At 62.2% G+C, this 14947-nt stretch overlaps 1 protein-coding gene across 4 annotated transcripts in view; it reads right to left on the bottom strand.

Annotated features, from left to right (window-relative positions):
• Positions 1–1570: 1570 nt before the first annotated feature.
• Positions 1571–14947, bottom strand: part of LOC125621391 (uncharacterized) — a 71133-nt gene continuing 57756 nt past the window's right edge. Inside the window, exons 1-3 of one of the 4 annotated variants that reach the window (XM_075119639.1) lie at positions 4755–4900; positions 4090–4256; positions 1571–2939 (exon numbers count right to left, since the gene is read on the bottom strand). In XM_075119639.1, the coding sequence (XP_074975740.1) occupies positions 2128–2939; positions 4090–4162 (885 nt within the window). In that variant the 5' untranslated portion in view covers positions 4163–4256; positions 4755–4900 and the 3' untranslated portion in view covers positions 1571–2127. Of the gene's footprint in view, positions 2940–4089; positions 4257–4754; positions 4901–14947 lie in introns of those variants that run through there. The other 3 variants (XM_075119638.1, XM_048818251.2, XM_075119640.1) reach the window with 3 other exon arrangements.

The raw sequence follows: 14947 nt of genomic DNA, 5'->3' as shown, positions 1-14947 counted from the left end.
GCAGCATGAACTGGCGGTGGTGGGGTGGAGAGGCCTAGGGGACCTCCCCGGGGTGAGTGGGGATAGACCCCGGGGTGCCAGTTCCGCAGGGAACCTCAAGACTAAATTGCTGCCCCTGGTTAAGGATGGGGGGGAGGTGGATGCCCACCTCACTGCCTTTGAGCAGGCTGGAGATTTGAACCAAGGGGACCCTGCGGAAAAGCCCCGGTGTCTAGCTCCCTTGCTGGGTCCCAAGGCCATAGACTCCGTCAGCCAGATGGGTGGGGATGTGGACAGGCTCCCACTCCTGACCCCAACCTATATGTCTGTGTGGAGTTTCCTGGGGCCAGGCCCCTCGGACCTCCAGTGGGAGCAGAAGGTGATGCTCAATGGGGAGACATTCTTGGGGTGGCCAAAGGGCATGGGCTGCATAAACCTTCCCACATGCGGCCTGCGAGTGCTATCGACCACCCCTGACCTAAGGGAGGGCGTGAAACTGGAAGGGCCTGGTGTAACTCCTACCAAGGAATGGGAGAGATGCTGGGGCATCCATGGGAACGTTGGTGGCTTCGAACTTCCCCAGGTCACCGGCTAAAGTGACCCCGCTCAGTTCGATCTCGAAGGGGGGAGAGATGTGACGAAGTGGGACTGTTCTTAATGTTTCCTCTGAATAGTGTGGGGGTGCCTCAGTTTCCCCTAGGCAGTTCTTAAGTATCTAGGGGGTGGAGTAAGGGTGTATGATCATTGCAGAGCCCTAGAGGGCATGTGTGTGCAGGAGTCTGGACACAGAGAATGGCCAACACCCTGTTTCCTGGCAACCGATGGCCTGGGCCCTTCCCCCCCTGCAAGGTGAGAGCTGAAGGGTTGGAGAACAAAGGAATCAGGTGACCACCTGGCCCGGGAAAGGAACAAAGCCCAGAGGAGGAGGGGCTGGAGGGGGTTTTTCAGTTTGGGGCTGGCTGGGACATGGAGTGAAGTGCAGACGTGGTTGTCTGGCTCACTGCCCCCCCAAAATGGACCCAGCTGAGGGGTCCCGTTCTCTGCACCTGCAAGCTCTGTTTTAGACCATGTTCCTGTCGTCTAATAAACCTTCTGTTTTACTGGCTGGCTGAGAGTCACGTCTGACTGCGAAGTTGGGGTGCAGGACCCTCTGGCTTCCCCAGGAGCCCCGCCTGAGCGGACTCGCTGTGGGAAGCGCACGGAGGGGCAGAGGATGCTGAATGCTCCGAGGTCAGACCCAGGAAGGTGGAAGCTGTGTGAGCTGCGTGTCCTGAAGACAGGCTGCTCACAGAAAGGCGACTGCCCCAGAGTCCTGACTGGCTTCATGGGGAGCAGTTCCAGAGCATCGCCCAGGGACTCCGTGACACTAGCCCAGGGCCCTACAGGGACAACCGGGTTTATAACTTCAGCCTGCCTGGGAAGTAGTCACGAAAAGTCAGTCAGGTTATTCTGAATCAGGGTGTTACAGGCAGGTGCGCACAACCCAGACAGTTCAACTGAAAAGGACGATTGATACGGCCCTGGGGCTGTGTGTGTTAAGGGTTGAAGTTAATAAATACGAAAACAGGGGAACGAAGTGACTTACACTAAGTTTGCCAGTAGGGAAATGAATTTAATCGGTGAAAATAATGACGAGGGGCTGGGCTGGGCTGCCCACCACCCCCTTTGCGGGGCCTCAAAGAAAGAGACTTTGGGGGGAAAAACAAAACAACCAGATGGGTCTACTGGAGCGAGTTTCCCCACGCTGACTGCCCCCCCCGTCTCCTGGCATCTCGACCCTGAGAAATGCCGACCCAGCCCGGGCCAGAGAGCGGGACCCAGAGGACACGGCCACCTCCCCCAGCTCCAGCCAAAGCCCAGACAACACCTGGGCTGAACAGGATCGGACGACTGGCTCCAGCCCGTCTCAGCTCCCTTCTCCTGTCCCGTCGCTGCCAGCTCTGACGCACCCAGGAGACGCTCAGAGAAAGGGAGTTTCCTCTCCCGGGCGGATGGGAACGGGACCAAGGACGCTGTGACAAGGAAAGCCTGGCTGGCTTCGTACTTCACACTGCGAAGGCTTTACCGGCTTGGCCTTTGTCTGCGGCGTGGTCAAGGTGCCCGGGCGCTGAGCGGGCGGAGGACTCTGCACCCGACCCCGGCCCGCCTCTAACAGCGCGGAATGACGGTGGACAGCGTTAGCGCCTTTGGGCCGTTCACGCCGGGCCGGCAGGAGGGACGCGCTGATGGGGACGGCCGGGGGCTGCCGAGCCGGGGGAGCCCCCGACCGGCCGCGCCCGATGCCGGCGAGCCGGGCGGCCGGTCCAGCGCCCCGGGGGGCCGGCCGGGGGGTCGGTCCCCCGCGTGCAGCCGCTGGTGGGCCCGCAGGTTGGCGCGCTGGCTGAAGCGCTTGGGGCAGCGGGGGCAGGGGTGGGGGCGCTCGCCCGTGTGGGTGCGCTGGTGGGTGACCAGGTTGGAGCTGCGGCTGAAGCGCTTGCCGCAGTCGGGGCAGGGGCAGGGGAGCTCGGCGGTGTGGGTGCGCTGGTGGACGAGGAGCTCCGAGCTCTGCCGGAAGCGCTTGCCGCACTCGGGGCAGGGGCAGGGCTCTTCGCCCGTGTGGAGCCGGCGGTGGGTCGCCAGGTCCGAGCTTTGCCGGAAGCGCTTGCCGCAGTCCGCACACTGGTAGGGCCGCTCCCCGGTGTGCACCGTCCAGTGCCGGATGAAGTGCGAGCTCTGGGCGAAGCCTTTCCCGCACTCCGGGCAGGTGTAGAGTCGCCCTGGCCGGGCCGTGGCTTCGCTGAGGTCCGTCGTGTCGCCCCCGCGGGGAGCGGATTCAGCCCCACTCCCCTCCGCAGGGTTCCCCTCCTGCCCCTCGGAGGCTTTCCCCGGCTCCGGACTCCGGGAAACGTCCCCTCCAGATCCTCCTGGCAGCGTCTCCTTCACCGCCCCCGCCTGGGTTGCCTCCTCCTCGTTCCCACGTGCTGGAAGAAAGAGAGAATCCAGACACCCGTCACTCCCTGCGCTGGACTCCTCAGGTAAGCGGAACAAACCCAAGGTGTAAAAAATCCCCTGCCTGCTGTGACTGCCCCTGGCGGGAGGAGAGGCCCCAAGCCGGAGGAGTCAAGCTCTCATTTCTGGCCCTTCTTGTTGAGAGGCTGATTTTGTAGGGAGCCAGGTGAGGCCGCACCGCCTTCCTGAGTCTGCAGACAGGCAGCCTGGTGCTGCTCAGAGATCCCCCGGCAGCCAGAAATTGAGAGACACAGGCCATTTTCAGGGCCGTTTCCTGTGGGCTGCTGCGACACTGCCGAGAGTCAGGCGGATTTCACTCTGGCAGCGCTGCAGGGGCTCCCAGTGCGGGGCCGGGGGGTAGACTGGATACACTAGGATCCGGGCTGGATGGACAGATAGTGCAGGGTCTGGGGACAAGACCGGACCCGTCTCCTTGGCCGCAGCCAGCGGCCGCCAGGTTCCCCACACCCCTGACTGGAGCATTGCCGGGAGTCCCAGGATCAGCTTCTCGCGCCGAAGTCTGCGCTTTCGAAATGAGCTTAGAAACGACCCTGCAAGTCCCAGGACGTGGGCGGGGCGGGCGTGGGAGCGATCCATGAAAGCGGCCGCGCTGCCGGGCACCGGGCACAGCCGGCCAGAGACGCTGGGTGACTAGTCAGAGTCAGCGCGACCCCCAGGGGAATCACCGGTGTGACAGGTGCCGAGGGGCAGTGCCGTCTGGTGGGTCAGACTCGCAGAGCTCACGGCCAGAAGGGACCCGGACAAAGATCCCTTCAGTAGCTGCTACTTTCCCCCCTCCCAGGTACTTAACCACCACAAACAAGTCACTCCTCCGCCTCGGGCTCTGTTCATCGCGGGCTGCTACGTCCTCTCGCTGGGCTTCTCTTTGCCCTCACACCCCTCCTCTCGCTGCCTTGCACGCTGCCGGGTCCGCGGGCCAGGGACTGTCTCTCGCTAGCTGTATGTCCAGCTCCGAGCACAATGGGCTCCTGACCTCACTCCGGGCGAGATGCTCATCACACAAATCTGGAAGGCCTGTAAATCCCCTGCTGTTACTGCCCAGATTTAAAGGCTCCAGGAAGCCAGGGGTGAATTTCCGAGCCGGTTTAAGCGATTCCTCACCTGTGCGGGCGTCTCTCGGGGTCTCCTCAGCACCCCGGGGGCCTGGGACCCGCAGCTCTGCCCCTGGCTCCATCCGGGAGAGCGCGTCCGGCCCAGGGATGAGAAATCCTGCTCGGAGGACGGGGACAGGCGAGATCAGGGCGTGCGACGCGGCAGGAGAATATCTGCTACAGGGAACGTCCCGTGATTTAAACCCAGCGCCGGCCTGCTCCGGCCCGGGGGACCTGGCCTGATCTGGGGCACAGGGAGGGGGCAGGATACCGGGCGAGATGGGCCCCTGGGGCTGACCAGGGACGCAGGAAGGGGGCGGGAGGGGCCCGTGGGGCTGACCCGGGGGGCAGGGAGGGGGATACCACCCCAGGGGGGTACCATTGTCCCCACTACAGATACCCAGGGCGGTCGGGGGGTCTCTGGGAGGGCGGGGGGCGGGGGGGCTGTGGGATATTCAGATCTTTGTCAGACGCACACACACGGCCAGGCGCTGCTTCCCTCCGGGGGAGAAACACCCCAAGGGACGCTAGTGGGGGCTGCTCCTGCCCCATGGCTGAATGGGGTCTGTGCCCCCCCCCACTTCCTCCCGCCCCTTCCAGCCCCACTCTCCCGGTATCCCGCCCGGCCCCGGCCCGCGGTCCCGCAGCGCCCCGCCCCACGCGGCCCCCCCGCACCTGCCGGCCCCGGCTCAGCAGCTCCCCCGGCGGAGCTCGGCGCTGCGCGGCCCAGGGGCGGCTCGAGCCCAGCGCGGCCCCCGGGCTCCCCCCGCCCGGGCCGGGCGCAGCAGCGGGGCCGGGCGCGGATGCAGCCGCGGCGCTGACCCAGGAAGCCCAACCCCCGGGCGGGGGGGCGGGGAGAGCGGCCCCCGGGATGGGGGGGGTGAGCAGCCCATGGACCCGCCCCCGCTGCCGGGAGGGGAGCGGCACAGGCAGGGCCCGTCTACACCGCACCGCACAGCCGGGGCTGCGGCCCCTGCTAGTGCGCTCGGGGCAGATCTGGGACCGGGGGCTCGGGGCAGGCGGAGACGGGGCCCTTTGTGCAGGGTCCGCGCCCCGCCTGGCCCCCGGGTCTCCCTGTCGCCCGCTGCCCCGGCTCAGGAGTGGGTGTCCCAGAGCCCAGCCACGGTCCCCGGGGAACCCGCCCGGTGGAACCCGCCCCCCAGGGGAGAGAGACAGGGCTGGCATGGGGGGGCTGTGGGCCTTGCTTTGCAGGGGGTCCAGGAGGGGGAGCTGGTGTTTGGGGTGGGGGGGAACAATCTCTCACCCCACAGTCCTGGGCACCCCAAGATCCCTCGTTCTGCCATTGACTGACCCCTTCCCTCCCCGAAGGCAGCGTCTACACTAGGACGCAGCCAGGGGAGTGTAGACGTGCCCCAACCACCGTCTCCTCCTCCCCCACCGGCCAGCCAAGCCGTGAGCGGGGACAGGGCGCCCGGCTGCCTGTCCCCCCATCACCACAATCCGCCAGAACCCCCTGGCCCCCACTCACCCCGAGCCCCCAGCTCTGTGGAGGGCTGAGAAGGGTGCTGAAGAGGTGCCAAGGGTGGCTGGGTGGGTGCTGGGCCAGCTGGTGGGTGGGTGCTAGGGTCCCTGGGTGGGGTACCTGGGTCGGGGGCAGAGAGTCTGTCTGTGCAGAACCCCGCTGGGCCGCAGGCAGCTGGGCAGCCCTGGGCATGCCCCGAGCAGGAGACCCCCAAGCCAGCGCAGTGGGGTACGCTGAGCCAGGAAGGCCTGGGGGAGGCATCAGTAACTCAGCCATGGGGCGACACCTTCGGGGCTGTGAACTCACAGTGCCGACAGGGCACCAGGGATCCCAGCCGGGTCTCTGCCCAGGCCATAGGGAGTCTCTGCCCCCATGGGAGCCCCATTTACACCCATCATCTCCAGAGAAAGGCTGTGAAGCCCCTGGAGACGCCCATGCTGGGGCGGGGGGTGCTGGGGCCGGGGGTGTCTGGTTCAGTGTCTGTTTTCCCCACCCAGTAGCTGTGGGGCGGGCGGGGAGACCAGCTGGACTGGGGGGCTGCTCTTCCCCCTCGGCCCTCAGCCATTGGGCCTGGCCCGGCTCTAGGCCCAGCTTGGGGGCTTCCCCACCACTTCCCTACACAGCTCAGGCTCTCAGCAATCGGGGGCACCCCTCTCCCTCCCTGGGGGGTGTCTGACACGCAGGGCAAACCCTTCCGACACTCGTCAGCTATTTCCCGTCTCCCCACAGTGCAGCCAGTTCCCAGCTCCCTGCCTGCGTCTGGCTCTGAGGAGCAAACCCTGCAGAATCCCAGCTCCAAATCTCCCCGCTCCCACCCTCTGCCTCTTCCTGCCACCCCCTGGCGACGGCTCTCGTGGCTGCGGGGATCCGGGTCTCACCGTTCCCTCCATCGCTCAACTGTCAATACAAATCCTGGCCCCGACTCGGAGGACCTGTGTGTTTCATACACTTCTATTGCTCATTCTCGGAGTCCCACCTGTTATAATTACACCGAGGCTGGAAGCTGTCTGGGGCAGGGACTGCGTGTTTTCTTTGTACAGCGCCTGGCGCAGTGGGCTCCGTGACTGGACCGCCTCGGTGCTACGGTGATACAGAAATAATCATCATTCGACCAGCCCTGAACTCGCACGGGCTGACTGAGAACAATGGGGCAGTAGGAGAAATTAGGCAAAGAAACCCGAGAGGAACGCGACAGTTGCCGAAATGAACCCCCCAGATCGCTCTGTGCTGGGTCCTGACACACCCCAGTGCAGGGAGGGGAGAGGCACCGTCCGCACCATCCAGAGTGAAATCCCAGAGCGGCTCCAGATCTGGGGAACGCACCGTCCCGTTGTACTGTGATCCCCCGACCCGGCGTCCCACAGCGCCTCCTGCTGATTGGTCAGTCAGTCGTTTGACACACTCACTTCCCCTCTGCGAACGAGCCTCCCCCAGCCGGGGAAAGGCTCAGAAACTTCACCCCGACGGAGACGGGGACTGACGCCTCCATCGTGTTTCCTGCCGCGGCTCTGACTCCACCAAACGCTCTTTGCTCCCGGTCACTTTCGTTACCCGGTCGCCCGCTCCGTGATGCTCTTACAGCCATTGATCGGCTGGTCCTTGGGGAAAGTGCAGACCGGAGAGTTCTGCGAAATGTTGGCCATGTATTAATCGCCTTGGCGTTTACGGAACAGCAAGAACCAGAGAGCGGCCGAGAGAGCCGCCCGCACCGACCGCCTGGTGGGGACTTCGTTCCAAGACCTGGGGTGGCCCTTCTTGGGTGCCACGCTGGGGAGCCACGTGCAGCTGGGAGGGAGGGAGGTGGGGAAATGTCTCTTGTGTAAGAGCCGGGCCTGGCCCGGGCTCCCTTCTCCCTGTCTCCGTGGCTGGGGGCAGGAGCGGGAGCTACCCAGATGGGTTGTTTTCTCCCCATCATTGAGGAGTCGTCGATTGGGGCTGCCCCACCTCTCCCGGGGGTTTGCGGAGCCAGAGGGGCCCCGCTCAGCAAGGGGGTGGTAGCTGCAAGCTCCTGACCCTGCAGCCGGACGCTCGAGAGCCGATTGTCACTGGGCGTCCTGGGCGGGCGGGACAGCCGTTGCCAGGCTGGCCGCGGGCCTGGCCTGCTGGGCATGGGTCCGCTGGTGCTTGGTGAGGGTCGAGCTGCGGCTGAAGCTGGCCCCGCAGACCGGGCAGGGGTAAGGCCGCTCGCCCGTGTGGACGCGCGGGTGCCATGCCAGGCTGGAGCTCTCGCTGAACTCCTTCAGGCAGCGTGGGCACCGGAGGGGCGCTCGCCCGCGTGCAGCCGGCGGTGGGCCACCAGGTGGGAGCTGCGGATGAAGCTCTTCTCGCACTGGGGACACTGGTAGGGCCGGTGGGGCCCCCAGGGCGTCCCCGGCTCCGCGCTCTCCCCCGCGTGGGCCCGCTGGTGGGCAACGAGGGCCAGCCTGGCGCTGAAGCCCTTCCCGCAGGCTGGACGCTTGTGCGGCTTGTCCTCCAGGTGGGTGCCCGACCTCTGCACGGAGCCCTTCCCGCACTCGGGGCAGGGTAGGGGCCTTCGCCGGTGGATGATCAGGGCTGAGTGGGTGCTGAAGCTCTTCCCACACTCGGCGCACGTGGTTTTTTTCTCTCCCGCGGGGGCTTCTGGCTGCATTTCTGGTTGACGGGGGGCTGTGGCATCTCCCCCCAGCTCAGTAGATTTGCCCCATCTCTCCTCCGGGGGGTTTCCCTGCTCTGGCCGGCTCTGACTCTCCCAGGCCTTTCCCAGGGCAGGACTCTGGGAACCGTTCCCGGGGGATCTGCCCGAAACTGCCCCGTGGGGCTCCACTCGCCTGCTGGGCCTTCTCCTCCACGTTCCCACTCGCTGGCCCGTCACCTGCGGGGATAGAGAGAGAATCCAGACCCGGCTCAGGCCCTGTGCCGGGGACCAGGACATGGGCCAACAAACCAAAATAACCACTGAGGAGACTGAAGGTTCGGGAGTCCTCACCCCCCTTCTCCAGAGCAGCAGGAGGGACCCACCCGGCCTCCAGGGCCCCTCCGAACACTCAGGGGAAGGGAGTGGAGCCTGGTGTGACGTCTGCTGTCCGCTGGGCACAATCCCGACCGCAGGGAGCGGAGCCAGGTCTGAGGGAGCCCGCGAGGCCTCTGTGGGAAGCTGTTTCCCTTCCTCCCGGGTTTTCTGGGAATTGGTTTCACTGATTCCTCACCTCTTAGGGTGGCCCTGGGGATCGTGTGTTCCTCAGAGATTGGCAGCTCCAGGACCCAGGCCTCCTCCCCTCGCTCCAGCTGGGAGATCACCGCGGGTGTGAAAATCGGGAACCCTGCTCGACAGAAAGACGCCGAGGGAATCAGGGGGAATGAGGGATCGGGGCAGCGTCAGGGACCAAGACCAATCCCTGAGTGTCACCCGCACGCGTGTGTGTGTGTGTGTGTGTGTACACAAACTAATGAACAAAGAACAGGAGGACTTGTGGCACCTTAGAGACTAACCAATTTATCTGAGCATCAGCTTTCGTCATCCGATGACATGAGCTGTAGGTCACAAAATCATAGAATCATAGAATATCAGGGTTGGAAGGGACCTCAGGAGGTCATCTACTCCAACCCCCTGCTCAAAGCAGGACCCATCCCCAATTAAATCATCCCAGCCAGGGCTTTGTCAAGCCTGACCTTAAAAACTTCTAAGGAAGGAGATTCCACCACCTCCCTAGGTAACGCATTCCAGTGCTTCACCACCCTCCTAGTGAAAACGTTTTTCCTAATATCCAATCTAAACCTCCCCCACTGCAACTTGAGACCATTACTCCTTGTTCTGTCATCTGCTACCACTGAGAACAGTCTAGAGCCATCCTCTCTGGAACCACCTCTCAGGTAGTTGAAAGCAGCTATCAAATCCCCCCTCATTCTTCTCTTCTGCAGGCTAAACAATCCCAGCTCCCTCAGCCTCTCCTCATAAGTCATGTGTTCCAGACCCCTAATCATTTTTGTTGCCCTTCCCTGGACTCTCTCCAATTTATCCACATCCTTCTTGTAGTGTGGGGCCCAAAACTGGACACAGTACTCCAGATGAGGCCTCACCAATGTCAAATAGAGGGGAACGATCACGTCCCTCGATCTGCTGGCAATGCCCCTACTTATACATTCCAACATGCCATTGGCCTTCTTGGCAACAAGGGCACGCTGTTGACTCCTATCCAGCTTCTCGTCCACTGTCACCCCTAGGTCCTTTTCTGCAGAACTGCTGCCGAGCCACTCGGTCCCTAGTCTGTAGCGGTGCATGGGATTCTTCCATCCTAAGTGCAGGACTCTGCACTTGTCCTTGTTGAACCTCATCAGATTTCTTTTGGCCCAATCCTCTAATTTGTCTAGGTCCCTCTGTATCCTATCCCTCCCCTCCAGCGTATCTACCACTCCTCCCAGTTTAGTGTCATCTGCAGACTTGCTGAGAGTGCAATCCACACCATCCTCCAGATCATTTATGAAGATATTGAACAAAACCGGCCCCAGGACCGACCCCTGGGGCACTCTGCTTGATACCGGCTGCCAACTAGACATGGAGCCATTGATCACTATCCGTTGAGCCCAACAATCTAGCCAACTTTCAACCCACCTTATAGTGCATTCTTCCAGCCCATACTTCCTTAACTTGCTGACAAGAATACTGTGGGAGACCGTGTCAAAAACTTTGCTAAAGTCAAGAAACAATACATCCACTGCTTTCCCCTCATCCACAGAACCAGTAATCTCATCATAGAAGGCAATGAGATTAGTCAGGCATGACCTTCCCTTGGTGAATCCATGCTGACTGTTCCTGATCACTTTCCTCTCATGTAAGTGCTTCAGGATTGATTCTTTGAGGACCTGCTCCATGATTTTTCCGGGGACTGAGGTGAGGCTGACTGGCCTGTAGTTCCCAGGATTCTCCTTCTTCCCTTTTTTAAAGATTGGCACTACATTAGCCTTTTTCCAGTCATCCGGGACTTCCCCCGTTCGCCACGAGTTTTCAAAGATAATGGCCAATGGCTCTGCAATCACAGCCGCCAACTCCTTTAGCACTCTCGGATGCAACTCGTCCGGCCCCATGGACTTGTGCACGTCCAGCTTTTCTAAATAGTCCCTAACCACCTCTATCTCCACAGAGGGCTGGCCATCTACTCCCCATGTTGTGAAGCCCAGCGCAGCAGTCTGAGAGCTGACCTTCTTCGTGAAGACAGAGGCAAAAAAAAGCATTGAGCTTTTTCCACATCCTCTGTCACTAGGTTGCCTCCCTTATTCAGTAAGGGGCCCACACTTTCCTTGGCTTTCTTCTTGTTGCTAACCTACCTGAAGAAACCCTTCTTGTTACTCTTGACATCTCTTGCTAGCTTCAGCTCCAGGTGCGATTTGGCCCTCCTGATTTCATTCCTACATGCCCGAGCAATATTTTTATAATCTTCCCTGGTCATATGTCCAAACTTCCACTTCTTGTAAGCTTCTTTTTTATGTTTAAGATCCGCTAGGATTTCACCGTTAAGCCAAGCTGGTCGCCTGCCATATTTACTATTCTTTCAACACATCGGGATGGTTTGTCCCTGTAACCTCAACAGGGATTCCTTGAAATACAGCCAGCTCTCCTGGACTCCTTTCCCCTTCATGTTAGTCCCCCAGGGGATCCTGGCCATCCGTTCCCTGAGGGAGTCGAAGTCTGCTTTCCTGAGGTCCAGAGTCCGTGTCCGATGATCCTGCTGCTTACCTTTCTTCCCTGCGTCAGGATCCTGAACTCAACCAACTCATGGTCACTGCCTCCCAGATTCCCGTCCACTTTTGCTTCCCCCACTAATTCTTCCCGGTTTGTGAGCAGCAGGTCAAGAAAAGCTCCCCCCCAGTTGGCTCCTCCAGCACTTGCACCAGGAAATTGTCCCCTACGCTTTCCAAAAACTTCCTGGATTGTCTGTGCACCGCTGTATTGCTCTCCCAGCAGATATCAGGAAAATTAAAGTCACCCATGAGAACCAGGGCCTGCGATCTAGTAGCTTCTGCGAGTTGCCGGAAGAAAGCCTCATCTTATGCTCAAATAAATTGGTTAGTCTCTAAGGTGCCACGAGTCCTCCTGTTCTTTTTGCGGATACAGACTAACACGGCTGCTACTCTGAAACTAGTGAGCACAACCCTTCTGCCCCCCGAAAGCTCTTGGGGTGAGGGTGAATTAGCATCTCCTCTGTGTTTCTGAATCACTTACCCCTGGGAGGGTTTGGGGGAGGTGGGGACAGACTCCCACAAGCTTTGAGGAAGCGAGGGGGCCTGGGAAGGATCCTGGGCAGGAGATGACAGGGGGCACGTTGGACACCCCCAAGCCCCTAATGCCCAAGGGGGCTACCCAGCGAGGCCACCGTCTCGTAGTTCTCCTGCATGACGCCCCAGCAGAGCCCATTCGCCTTCGGTGAAATACAGAGCCGGGGGGGGGGGTTTAAGCCTTTTTGTTTGTTCGGTTTTATCACTTTACACATCGCCCTTGTGGGAGATGGGGGGGTCAGATGGTTATTGCCTGCCAGCGATGGGGAGACTGCGAACGTTAAAGCTTGGCAGCTGTCCGAACACAGCGTGTGGACACGGCGTGCCAGACCCCACAAGGGAACAGCCCCAAATCGAGCGCGGACACGGGCTCGGGCAGCTTGTTTCTTACCTTGCCCGGAGAACGTTTTCATTATTATCGACGGTAACATGGGGGGGGCGTGTCAACGTTTCCTGACATTCACCAATAAAACTCTCGTCTCTTCCAAGGCTGGGTACAGGTATCCAGCCCGCACTGGGGGCCCAGGGCCCCACGCTGCCTGGGGTGGATCACAACGGTTCTATCCAGGGCCAAAAAATACCAACGATCCTAGGAGCAGCCAGACTGGGTCAGACCAAGGGTCCATCCCGTGTCCCATCTGCCGACACTGGCCGGTGCCAGGCCCCCGCAGGGAACGAATAGAACAGGGCAGTTCTCGAGGGATCCCTCCCCGGTCGGCCAGTCCCGGCTCCTGGCAGGCAGCACCCAGCAAATGCTATTCTAGCCTATTGTGCCAGGAGATGGGGATCGTCACACCCACACATGCTCGCACACACACAACGCAGTCTGTGAGGTCACAGGGGCAGGGACCGTCTGTGGGCTCTGTGTCCATGCAGCGCTCCGTGCCATCGGTCTATCCCCAGGGCCCCTAGATGCTGCTGCCCTACAACCCCCCACACCAGGCGCTGAGAGCCCCGGTGACATCTCGCCTGCCCTGGCCGATGCGCGCTGCATTCAGGGACTGGGCAGCCCCTGGGGTCGTTGTCGTGCCGTCTGGCCGGCGCTTTCCCTCTGGGGGCGTCCGCGGGGCCCGGGCCCTGGAGGAACACGGGGTGAATTGTCCCCGCTGCGTTGGACCCCAGTGATAGCCGGTGAGCTGCCCGGCTGCGAGAAGCACCGTGCCACAAGCTGAGTGCGGCCTCGGGGGTCAGGGCAGGTGCCCGGCTGGTCACAGGCTCAGCGACTCGCCTGGGCCCCGCTCGGTGGTTCGTTCCCGGGGGAGCTGTGGGGACCCCCGGGGCAGAACACGCTCACACACAGACCATCCCGCAGGTCAAGGGGCCCCACAGACACTGCCGGAGGAGGAGGGGGCGATATCTGTCACACCGGGGCACGGGGCGGGGGCTGTACAGGGGACGTAGGGTGACCAGATGTCCCGATTTTATAGGGACAGTCCCAATATTTGGGGCTTTTTTTTATATGGGCTCCTATTACCCCCCACCCCATCCCGATTGTTCAATCTGAAACCGCTGCTGCTCTGAAACCACCCCTTCCTTGTTCTTCTCCACCTCCCCGATTTGTCTCCTTATGCCAAGTGGGAGGGGTGCCCCTCTTTTTGAAGCCGGGGTGGCCAGCCTGAGAAGGAGCCAGAATTTACCGGTGGTTTCAGAGCAGCAGCCCTGTGAGTCTGTGTCCGCAAAAAGAACAGGAGGACTCGTGGCACCTTACAGGCGAACCCATCTATTTGAGCACACTGGAAGTTAGCGTCTGTAGCCCCAGCCCTGGAGCCGGGGCCTATGCAAGGAGCCATGCGGCTCTGGGGCCACAGGTTGGCCACCCCCCATTGAAAGTGATGGGGAGCCATGGCACCAGCAAGCATGGCAGCCACCCCACACTGCCCGGCTCCGGCTTCCTCCGGCCTCCAACCTGGCCTCGGTGCGGGGTCTGGGGGAGAGGAGGAGGCAGGGTCTGCACTTCACAGAGGAGGATTGAAGCCAGGGCCACGGGGGGGGGTGCTCCCTTATGGCAGGGGGGAGCACCCCCCAATTTTCTGGCCCTAAGGGTGAGGGATGGGGGGCGGGGCAGAGAGGCTGGGGTGGGTCAGGATCTTGGGCAGAAGAAGCAGCACGAGGGTGGGGACTCGGGGAAGGGGGCAGGGCCTCAGGGGAGGGGGTGGGGCCTCAGGGGAGGGGGTGGGGCCTCAGGGGAAGGGGTGGTGTGGGGGCAGGGATTTAGGAGAAGGGGCAGTGAGAGGGTGGGGCCTCGGGGGAAGGGGCATGTGACGAAGGGGGTGCCGGGAGGTGTCTGAGGATGGTGCTCTTCAGGGGGAGCAGCCCCCGCGGAGGGCAGATGCCTGCCCCCTGCACCGCCCCTTCTCCCGAGTCCCCGCCCCACACCACCCCTCCCACCAAGTCCCCACCCTCCTGCTGCTTCTTTCGCCCAAGAGCCTGCCCCTCCCTCAGTCGCTCACCCTCAGGCCCGAAAATTGGGGGGTGCCCCCCCCCTCGCCATAAGGACCCACCCCTCTCTCGGGCCCTGCCCTGCCCCCTACTCTGGGAAGTGCCTGCCCTGCCTCTCCCCTCAAGACCCCGCACCAGGCCAGGTTGGCAGAGCTGGGCAGTGTGGGGCTACTGCTGTTCTAGCTGGTGCCATGGCAGGAGTGGGCCCCCCACTTTTAAAAGTGGGAGGGGCAACACCCCCTCCCCCGTGTTACCAGCCGTAATGCGGAGACCAGAGAGCAGGGGCCGGGTTTCAGGAAAAAGGGCCGTCGCACGGATGGCGCCTGGGGAGACAGGGCACAGGGACTCCGGGGAAAAGGGGACTCAGCTCCTGCCGGGAGCTGGGTCGGGGCCCGGGGCACCCTGTTTTGGGACCCCCGATTGTGCACAGGCCCCTTTGGCCCCGCGGTTAATTCCCCCCCCCCAACTCCCTGTGCGCTCTGCTGGTGCCCGGGGGCGGGGGGGGGGCAGATTTCGGGCTTCCAGCCTCCATCGGCCCCCAGCCCAGCCGGGCCTGCCCCAGTTCCGTACAGGGGGTCAGACTAGATGGTCACAATGGTCCCTTCCAGCCTGGGGGTCTAGGAGCCCGAGAGGGGGGAAGCCCCTTCTGCGTCTAGGGCAGGAGCCAGAATTCAGGGACGGGGGCAGCACCGTCGTT

Source organism: Caretta caretta, chromosome 14 (assembly GCF_965140235.1).
Source record: "Caretta caretta isolate rCarCar2 chromosome 14, rCarCar1.hap1, whole genome shotgun sequence".
Classification (NCBI taxonomy): domain Eukaryota; kingdom Metazoa; phylum Chordata; order Testudines; family Cheloniidae; genus Caretta; species Caretta caretta.
Note: the sequence above shows the minus strand (reverse complement) of the source record. Positions and strands in the feature narration are given on the sequence as shown.